This window comes from Natrix helvetica (genome assembly GCF_964273705.1).
Source record: "Natrix helvetica genome assembly, chromosome: 13".
Lineage (NCBI taxonomy): Eukaryota > Metazoa > Chordata > Lepidosauria > Squamata > Natricidae > Natrix > Natrix helvetica.
Window position 1 is genome coordinate 1,499,327 of NC_138557.1, and position 10,495 is coordinate 1,509,821.

A 10,495-nucleotide genomic window follows, 5' to 3' on the forward strand; every position below is an offset into this window, starting at 1 on the left:
GGGCCAACAGAAGTCCAGGGATTTGAGCCTCTGGGCACAAATTAGGACATTTGGTGGGACCCTGCCTGTCTTTTCTGACTTGTTGACGGTTTCCTGGAGGATCCATCCAGCTGAGGTCACTCACCTAGGCAGGTTCCAGATCCCTGGAAAGGGTGGGCACCTGCCTGAATCGTGCCGGGGTGAAGGAACATTTCTTCCATGGCAGGAATCAAAGAGGGTGGAGGCAACCCTCCTCTGTTTTTAAGTGGCAGAAGCTTGGGCGGAGAAGACCTACGTGATAAACCGGCGGCTTCGTCACATTAAATCCTTCTACGTATAAAGGACACACAATAAAGCAAAACCAGAATAACAGACTATTACTCTGGAAGGGACCTTGGAGGTCTTCTAGTCCAACCAACATTTCCAGACCAATGGTGGTCCAATCTCACAAATGCCTAGACAACATAATTCTTTTCCCCCCACTTGCTCCTGGATTGGTGGAAGAGCCAGAAGCCCACTTTTAAGGTAGCAAGATTAAGAATCTAATATGCATTTTGGATTATCTTGGTTTTGCATTGCATTTGCGAAGGAGGTTTTTTAATATATCTATATATGTATGACTGAAATAAAGACAATGCAAAACACACATTTATTTAATAATGATATGCATATCGTGTTTAATTATATGTAAATATCTGTATGTTTAATAGTGTAGATAATAATAAACAGACATTTCACAATTTCCAGTCTGCATGAAGCCCCTCCTCCCGCTTTTGCAGCAAAAAGGGCGGGGTGGCGGGGACTGTTGTCGAGCCACTGCGCGTGCGCGAACTCCGCCCAGGGCAGGAAGCGGCCCTCTCGGCTTGCTCACTTCCGGGTGGGAGGCGATCCCCATGGCAACGCCCCCAGCCGGGCTCTCGCACCGCGAGCCGGAAGTGACGCTCCAAAAGCGCGGCCCCCGATTGGCCCTGCGCGGCGGCGACGTCGCTCCCGCTGCGTCTGGGAAGGAGCAGGAGGCAGAGGCGGCTCCTCCGCGGCTGACCCGGCCGGGCCTTTCCCTCCCCCTTCCCCGCGCCGCCATGGCGTCCGCCCTGGAGCAGTTCGTCAACAGCGTCCGGCAGCTCTCGGCCCAAGGTGAGACACAAGGCAGGGGCGCGCACGTGGAGGCCGCTGCCGCCCTCTGGTCCCGCTGCGGTCCCGGGCGGCCTCCGAGAAAGGGGGGCCGGGAGGGATCCCGCCTCCCGAAGATGCCCGTTGGCTGCCGCGTCTGTCTGTCAGCCTGCGGGCGGGGCGGGGCTTCGGGGGTCCCGCCTCTTGGCTTGCAAAACCCTGGCGGGCGGGGGAGGGAGGGGGGGGGAGCAGAGCACCCCTTCCCCAACCTGGCGCTCCTGGGCAGGCTGGGAATCGGGGGGGGGGAGGGAGGGGTGGAGAATCAGGACTGGGGGGGGGTGTCGCTCTGCCTGTTCACAGCTGGGCTTTCCCCTTCCCAGGCCTCTGGGATCGCCTGGTGGTCTCCTGTCCAAAGCCCAATTCCACCCTCTGATCTCTTGGAAGGTCAATGGGGGGGGGTGTCATTTGCATCCTGTGGGGCAGCCTCCGCCCTCCCCATCTACATGGAAAAAGAATTCCATGTTCTTTATAATGAGGTAGCTTTATGATCCCTGGTTTTCTATTTTTGAGAGGCGTTTCAGCATCTCTGTGGAGGTGCAGTTTTATGAGCTGCTGGTTTTGGCTCCCTTGTGTCAACGTTTTTGTCTATAAAAGCAATGGCTCAGGGGCTAAGACGCTGAGCTTGTTGATCAGAATGGCCAAGGTATCGAATCCCTAGTGTCGTGTAACAGAGTGAGCTCCCGTTACTTGCCCCACCTTCTGCCAAACTAGCAATTCGAAAGCACATTAAAAATGCAAGTAGGAAAATAGGAACCACCTATTCCTATGGGAAGGGAACAGCGATATGTGCGCCTTCATCATTTAGTCATCCCGGCCACATGACCACGGAGACCATGTCTTCGGACGGCGCTGCCTCTTTGGCTTTGAAACGGAGATGAGCGAGGGGAAACTTTACCTTATAAAAGCTATATTTCTCGGCTTGGGAGTTGGTTTAAGGTCCTAACTTTACTCTGAAAAATCATGGAAGAATCAGCTCCCTTTCATTGTTTCAGTTTTTGTCTCATTTTAAATGTAATTCTATCCTTCTAAAGATCCCTGATTTGGGGGCTTTCTAATTTCATGTTATTTGTAGGAACAGCAAGGGTTATTTTAATTATTTTCCAAATGGTTATCTTCAGTTTTATCACTTTATGAAAATCGTCTATATATTTACATAAGTGTGTCTGTGTTGTTTTGGGGTATTTAAATTTTAGGAGACTTACATGGAAGACTCTGTCCTAGGCTGAACTGTTTTCATTGAGGGATTGAAAGGGTAGGGATTCAGCCGGGGTGCTGTCCATGGTATTAAATGATTGGGGACAGAAGCCTCTATAATCTATTCCTATCCCAGCATTATTGTGATGTGAAAATTAACGGCTGGTAAGGGAAGCTAGAAAACAATTTTATTAATTCAAGTTTTCCTTTTTGGTCCATAAAAATAGATCGGTCAGCTGAGCCTTCTTGAAACAGTGTAGAATAAAAATATTAATAGAGCACCTTTTCTACAATTTGTTGTTTTGTGCTAAAGAGCTGATTTTGTGACACCGTCCTCTAGTTTCCTGAGCGCTTATAAATTGGGACACGCTCTCGCTGCTGTATATTTTTAATTACAGTATTGGCTTATTGTTTTACAGCTTTGCTTTTCTGACATAGATGGCTGTTGGGGTGGTATTTGCTTCTTTGTGGAGTTGACCATTTATAGGGCAGAGAGTGATAGATCTTCTTTTTCTTACCTCACTTTTCAAACTTTTCGCCTCTCTCAGGGCAAATGACTCAGCTTTGCGAGCTGATCAACAAAAGTGGGGAACTGCTAGCGAAAAACCTCTCCCATCTGGATACCGTGCTCGGGGCCCTCGATGTCCAGGAACACTCACTGGGCGTGTTGGCTGTTTTGTAAGTGACCCTCCCTTATTGGAAGCTTTTCCTTCAGATTTGACTAGAGAGACAAACTTGATTTTCACGAGGCTTCCTATCTGTGAACCTTCTGCTTCACCTAATTCCGTTTTTTTTAAAATATCCATCCACTATCATGAAAAGTAAGCTTGACAGATCCTTTCTCTGCTTACCACCACAATTGGGATCAGAAATCTGTTTGTAAGTCAGTGTGGTCATACGTCAAGGCAGCCATGTGACTGGATCCGAGATTGACATTTTCATGGTCGCTCAGCAAATCCTCACAGTCATTATGCAAGTGGCACATTCTTCCAATTGGGTGGGTTTTTTGTTTTGTTTTTGTTTTGCTGGAAACTAGCAAAAATACACCTGACACTGGCAAAAAAAGTCATTGCAGTCACAATTTAAAACTGGTCATAAACTGGTTGCCAAACACCAGAAATGTGGTTGTGTGAGCACAGGGGCCAGGTTGTGCATTTTATGATAGCTGGAAGGACCCAAAAGCACCTGTTCTGCAGTCGTAACTCAAAGACTGCACATATTTCTTTCTACCCTATTTGTTAACTAGAAGTAGATGTCCATCCAACTCATAAGAGTGGCGGCACACAGCATGTACACAAAAAAACCCACAACCCGGTCATCTGACACACGTACTGTGCCCTTCGGGTGGGTTGCAGGGGTCCCAGAAAGAGATGGTTTGCATTGTGTGCTTTGTCTTCCTTTGTAGGTTTGTGAAGTTTTCTATGCCCAGCGTCCCTGATTTCGAAACGTTATTCTCGCAGGTCCAGCTTTTCATCAGCACTTGCAACGGGGAGCACATTCGATACGCCACCGACACTTGTAAGCGGCTCCTCCCATCCTGCGGCCTCTTTCGCCTAAAATATGCATTGGTTTGCTAAGGAGTTGCAAATGAGCATTGTGTTAAAAAAAAAAATACAGAGCCTGCCCGACACCATTTAATTCAAATAAGATTATATCCACAGTAGCTTTATCTTTGGTGTCTGTGAGTATGCATGAACACTCAATAACACAAACATAATTAGGAGCAAACTACAGTAAAAAAAATGGTAGGGAGAAATAACAAGGCCAATAAAAAGAAAGCATTTTCCTATAATACCAAAACTTTAATGCAAATTACTACAAGACTATTTTTTTAAAAAGGGAATTGAAGCTAAGCCACACAGGATCGTACTATGTGACCTATCCTTTCAATCAATAAAAAATCAGCTTGAAGAGATCTTTTCTCTCAGTGAGAGATGGGTTTTGATAGACAAAAAAACCCCACATTTTTGTTACATCCTAAACGTGGTATATCTACAGCTTTACTTATTGTCTATTTTCATAGATAGGAAAAACTCCAAATGTAATTTAATAAACCTTAACAACTTTAAACCTTAACCTCCTCCCAGGAGCATCACTGACTTAAAGGTCTAACTGAAAAGTAACTAACTATGGACAAAGTATGGCCACTGATGTTGTTCAATCCCCAGTTACCACAGTCTCAGTTCCTTCTTTTTTCCCTTCTTTCTAGTCGCTGGTCTGTGCCATCAGTTAACAAATGCCCTTGTGGAACGGAAGCAGGTAAGGAAGTTAAGCAGTGCAGTCCTTTGATTCTCAGGCTGCTGATCTTGAGGAAAGCTAGATTTTAAATGTTGTGTGTTAATGCTGAACAATACTCACTGGAGTAGAACAGCGGCGTGTAAATAAAGATAGTAATCACAGTAAATAAACGCTTGCCAACTTGGTGAGCTATTTTTACATCTGTTTGGTGGTGGTAGTGGGGTGTACAGCTTTCTGGACATCAGGACAGATTAAGCTGATCCAAATATGTAGAAATCTCTTTTTTTGCGTGTATGTAGAAATTGACTCGCTTGCTTGCTTGCCAACAGCCCCTGCGCGGAATCAGCATTCTCAGGCAAGCTATAGACAAAATGCAGATGAATACCAACCAACTGACCTCAATACATGCGGATCTCTGCCAGGTGAGGATCCCTGAGTCAGGTGGGAAGTGAAGTCCTCCTACTAGCAGAGTAGGCCGTCCTGATAACACGATGCAGAATTATACTAGGGCTAATGGGAGCTTTGCTGCCCGTCATGCCCTTTCGTTGCCTGCAATCTTGTTTAAATTTGGCTATTCCCAAGCTGAATTTCCTCAGTGTGATCAGGCTGGCTTCGAATTCCCCTACGTAGCTTCCCTCTCTCCGAGGGTTGGGTTTCACATGCGTCATCGCACAAAGGCCTGAACTAGTTTGTGTGGATCGTATGCACGATGATGCCGTGAAGCTGCCAACAGCAGGGACATACCCCCACGGGATAAGAAGAGTCCAGACACCAGCCACCCACCCTGCCATTCCTGTAAAAAGGAAGTGGAGTTTTGATCGTACTACTTCCTAGAAAGTGCCTGCATTATCCTCCTACATGGCAGCCTGTTTTCTCTCTGTGGTTCGACCCACCAGTCCTTAGACACAGCTACCCTGATATCATTTCACTGGCCTGGTATTTGAGCTGCATCCCTCCTCCCTTCCCCATATTTTGCCTTGATTGATGATTCACGTTCTTGTTCTGAAGCAAATCAGCCTAGCGGCTGTTTTTTGTTAACTCTGGTCTGTTTCATTTTAGCTCTGTTTATTAGCCAAATGCTTTAAACCCGCCCTCCCGTATCTAGATGTGGACATGATGGATATTTGTAAAGAAAACGGGGCCTACGATGCCAAGCACTTTCTGTGTTACTACTACTATGGGGGAATGATATACACGGGGCTCAAGAATTTCGAAAGGGCACTCTATTTTTACGAGCAGGTAACTGTTTTTCTTCCCCTTTGGTGTCGCAAAATTTCTTGAGGGCATGACAGCCTGGTTTAAAACCAGCATATTCCTGCTTGGTTAGAGTATATTACTGGAAGTTGTGAGTCCTTGCAGCAGAGATAAAATCAGATTAGATTTTTATCCCAGATTTTACAAAATATCTGGTCAACTCATGGCAGCAAACGTACCTAATACTCCTTCTGTTTTCCCCATAACAACCCTAGGAGGTGGGTTGGCTTGAGAGACAAGGACTGCGCTAAAGTCACCCAGCCATCTTTCATGCCTAAGGTGGGACTAGAACTCACTGTCTCCTGGTTTTTGGACCAGTATCTGAACCACTGGACCAAACTGGTTCTTTTTTTTGCATTTTTGCATCTGTTAAAGGCTGCGCTGAAAGCAAATGTTAATCTTTTTAAAATGTCATTGGGCTCTTTTGATTTTTCTTCCTGTAAGAGACTAAATTGCTGCCTGTCTAGAAACAGACTTCCTTTGTTGACCAGGTGTAAGACTAGAGCCTTTCCTTTGTCCTTGGAAAGTTGTTTCGAAATAGACTTAGTTGGAATTCCATAATGTTAGGACAAAGTTGCATCCCCCCAGGGCATAACTTGGATCCCCAGGACTCCAAGGTCCATCTTCCCCTAACCTTCCGTTTTCATTTTTCAGGCTATAACCACCCCGGCCATGGCTGTCAGCCACATTATGTTGGAATCCTACAAAAAGTACATCCTAGTCTCCTTGATACTCCTTGGCAAAGTGCAGCAGCTGCCGAAATACACCTCCCAAATAATAGGCAGATTTGTTAAGGTGAGGCCCCAGAGATCCTGTTTGGGAACTTGGGAGGATGGGGGCAGGATGGTGGGGGGTGGGGAGGAGATTTTATTTCCTAGCTTTAGTAAAGTGAGCCAAACTAGATTGAAGGGATAATAGAAATGTTGTGATGGGTTCAGGGCAGGAGCCTGAAAAAAAAAGTACTTTGCAAATGTTTTGGGGAAGCAGAATAACAGAATTGTAAGGGACTTTGTGGGTCTTCTAGCCCAACCCCTACTCAACAGGAAACCTAACAACCAGAATAGGTGGGCCAGTCTTTTCTGGACCATTGGAGGTTGAATTGCCCACCCTTCTGTTCCCACAATCTGTCCTGTTTTCGCATTGCAGCCGCTTAGCAACGCGTATCACGAATTAGCGCAAGTGTATGCCACCAATAAGCCTTCTGAGCTGCGAAGTCTGGTGAACAAGCACAGCGAGACCTTCACCCGGGATAACAACATGGGCCTGGTGAAACAGTGCTTATCATCTCTCTACAAAAAGAACATCCAGAGGCTAACTAAGGTGAGGCACCCGCCCATCCCAAGGCCTAGAGGGGCTCCATCCGGCTGAGAAAAAGGACGGGTGACTTTTCATTTGCCATCCATTGCCTTGCAAAAGACAAGCCTTCCCTTCCTTTTAAAACTCAGCAGTCTCTTGCAAATTCCACTTTGCAGGTGAGATTGCAGAGAAAGGGATAGCAGAAGAGATAACTTGTTCAATATCTCCATTTGGCTGTGCTTTTTTCTTTTCAGACCTTTTTAACACTGTCTCTACAAGACATGGCGAGCCGAGTGCAATTATCGGGGCCTCAGGAGGCAGAAAAATATGTCCTTCACATGGTAAGGCATTTTGACTTGGCTGGAAATGATAACCGAATAGCACAGAAGTAACCAAGCCAGGAAAGGTTCGTTCCAAGCAAAGTCCTGCTTCATTTGTGTCCTTTTTTCCATGCAGATAGAAGACGGGGAAATTTTTGCAAGTATCAACCAGAAAGACGGCATGGTTTGTTTTCACGACAATCCCGAGAAATATAACAACCCGGCGATGCTCCACAACATTGACCAAGAGGTAAATGAGGTTTGCTGATTCCATCGTAACTTAGAACGGCCGTTAAATAAATGGTTGGAGTCAGGGACTACCAGCCTACAGTATTGGAGAATGCCGCTGTAGCACAGCTTCCACGATTCAAATATTTTCATTAGCTTATCAAAATGTAAAGTGCAAGGGAAAATGAAGATAATGGGAAAATAAAGGAGGAAAAGTGGAAGAGAGGAAAGTGTAAAGGAAAGAGAAAAAAGAAATGCATTGACTTCCGACTCCTTTTGGAGCAGTAGAATAAGGGCATAACATAAAACCTTCCGTTTTTACTTTCAATAATATAGAACAGCCATTTCTATAACAGCAAACCTATCAAAAATCAGAAAAAGCATCTAAAGTTTCATTCCCCCCCCCCCCACCTCAAACATAAAAGTCCAGAAGCCGTTTCCTTCCAAGTAGAAACAGAAATTGTGTCCTTTAATCAAAGCAATCAATTTATCCGTCTCGGCTAACTCCCACCACCTTTTGCGGCCCTTCGTCCATAGAGGGCTGTAAAACATCTTCCAAAGAAATCCCTTCTGTCTTCCTTTAGATGTTGAAATGTATAGAACTCGATGAGAGGCTGAAAGCGATGGATCAGGAGATCACCGTCAACCCTCAGTTTGTGCAGAAGGTAAGCATCAGATCCATTCTGGAATCCAATACTATTTCGCCATACTCGATTTTTTAAATAAAACCCTCATTAAAAACACTGTGTCTCTGTAACTATAAGCATAAAGGAATCCATTTCATTGGATTAGAACAGCTTGGCCTTTCTGCTGCATTCTCCTCTCTGTCCACCAAGATCCCAAGAGATTTTGTTTTCTGCTCTTCCAGATTCAAAACAGATCCCTGTTTTTCTTTTGCAGAGTATGGGCTCCCAAGAAGACGAATCAGGAAGCAAACCATCCAGTTATTCTTGAAAATCACATTTTTGCTTGCTACTCTCTTGTAAAACACACAAATACATTAAAAAAAAAGCTAAAGAGAGACAGCTTTAGGATTTGAGTGTTAAGAGGAAAAAAAACCAAGAAGAAAGCAGAGAACTGTCTGTCGCATCTGAAGTTAAAATGTCTTCTCAGTACTGTATGATTTGGGGGGGGGGAATGCTCTTCAAAGAAAAGGAAAAAAAAGTCTCATTCTGTTGTGGATTTATCTTGAGATTTAACGTTGTTAATGCATTAAATAATTCACTTTTTTGTTTTATGAATGTTACTGCTTTGGCAATGGCTTCCTTTTTAAAATTTCCATGCAGAGTAAAGTTTTATTAGGCGAGTTAAATTTCCGGTCGTATGAAAACTTTGTGTGGAAAGCAGTTTTCTTGCCGCAGAATCGGAGTGTTTTTAGTAAGCTTAAATTAAGGGAAAGTATTTATTGTTCTCTTTTCTCCCCACATTAATTTGGATTTAAAAGGTGTGTTGCTTTGATTTGGCAGGGAGATAGGGAGAATTTTCTTGGCAATTTCATGGTCCCTCAAATTGCTTTAATACCTCTTGGCTACATCTGTGCAGTTGGGAGCTTCTTAACATCACCTCTGTGTCTCTTCTGCCTCTGGTTATCTTCCACATGTTTGCTTGAGACATGTCTGAATTCTGGCAATGGGACACCTATAATAATCCTGAATCTCATCCAGAGGTTCAGGTGGTATTTTGGCCTTGGTTGCAGAACCGGCAGCGGCCCAGGCTGGCCACGCCCCCGAACAGATTCCCCGGTCGCTGCTGCTGTTACAGTCAACTGCGCATGCGAACTGGAAGCAACCCACCCCTGATCTCATCCCAGGTTCCTAGAGTGGGGATCTCTAACTTTGGCAACTTTACAACTTGTGGACTTCAACTCCCCGAATTCCTCAGCCAGCATGTGGACTGGAGAATTCTGGGAGTTGAAATCCACGAGTTGTGAAATTGCCAAGGTTGGACACCAGGGGTGGGTTACCACCAGTTCGCTTTGCTCTGTGCGTGTGCGCAGTTGACTGTAAATTGTTCTGCGCATGCACACAGAACATGGGAAAAATTACTAAAAAAAATGCCTGCAGCGAGGTTTGGGAGTGTGGCCAGCCTGGATCGCTGCCGGTTCTGCAACCAAGGTCAAAATATCACTACCGGTTCGCCCAAACCGCTTCTGTTGGACATGCCCTTGCCCCAGATGACATCTAGAGTCTGGGAAGACGCCTCGACCCTTTCCCCCATTCTGTGCTTCCTGCATGGGTCAGATAGAGAAGTTCAGCAAGTGGGGAAGATTCCCATGTTCCCCCATGGTTGGCTGGGGAATTCTGGGAGTCTGAGTCCACCCATCTTCATAATGAAAGTTGCGGAGAGAGAGAATCCCTGGACCATCTCCTCCAAGAACCAAAGGCCATCATCCTCTCGCACCTGAAAACAAAGGCAAGGAACGGCTGTGTGTCCAGATCTACCCCTAGACCCCCATCCCACCCCTCTGGAAGGATTGCATGCTCTTCGGGGCGGAGACCTCAATTGTGCTTCTGTTTGCATGCAAGATTTTGCAACCGTGGTTGATGGTGCGGTGGAAGAAGGGGGGGGGGGGTCATCCAAAGAATGCACATTTTTTTCCTGTAAAAGGCGCCACTTTGGCCCGAATTCCCGCCCGCAGGAAAAGCGAGATACAAATCTAAATAAAACCCTCTGGACAACTTCTGCGTTGTTTCTATCATATGACTCTCATGGGACTTGCCGGGCCATACCATTTTCCCGAGGGGAGGAGTCAATAAAATCCAAATATGCGGACGAGAGACTCTGGTTACCTTTCCTCTTCCGAGTTAGCTATCTAT

At 45.6% G+C, this 10,495-nt stretch overlaps 1 protein-coding gene across 1 annotated transcript; it reads left to right on the forward strand.

The window, feature by feature from the left end:
• Positions 1 to 954: 954 nt before the first annotated feature.
• Positions 955 to 10,357, forward strand: COPS3 (COP9 signalosome subunit 3). The gene is made up of 12 exons (XM_081965476.1): positions 955 to 1,113; positions 2,892 to 3,021; positions 3,749 to 3,861; positions 4,553 to 4,602; positions 4,911 to 5,003; positions 5,641 to 5,820; positions 6,490 to 6,630; positions 6,982 to 7,155; positions 7,386 to 7,472; positions 7,588 to 7,701; positions 8,264 to 8,344; positions 8,580 to 10,357. The coding sequence occupies exons 1-12, from the start codon at positions 1,059 to 1,061 to the stop codon at positions 8,631 to 8,633; spliced, it is 1,272 nt and encodes a 423-aa protein (XP_081821602.1). The 5' UTR covers positions 955 to 1,058; the 3' UTR covers positions 8,634 to 10,357.
• Positions 10,358 to 10,495: the final 138 nt, after the last annotated feature.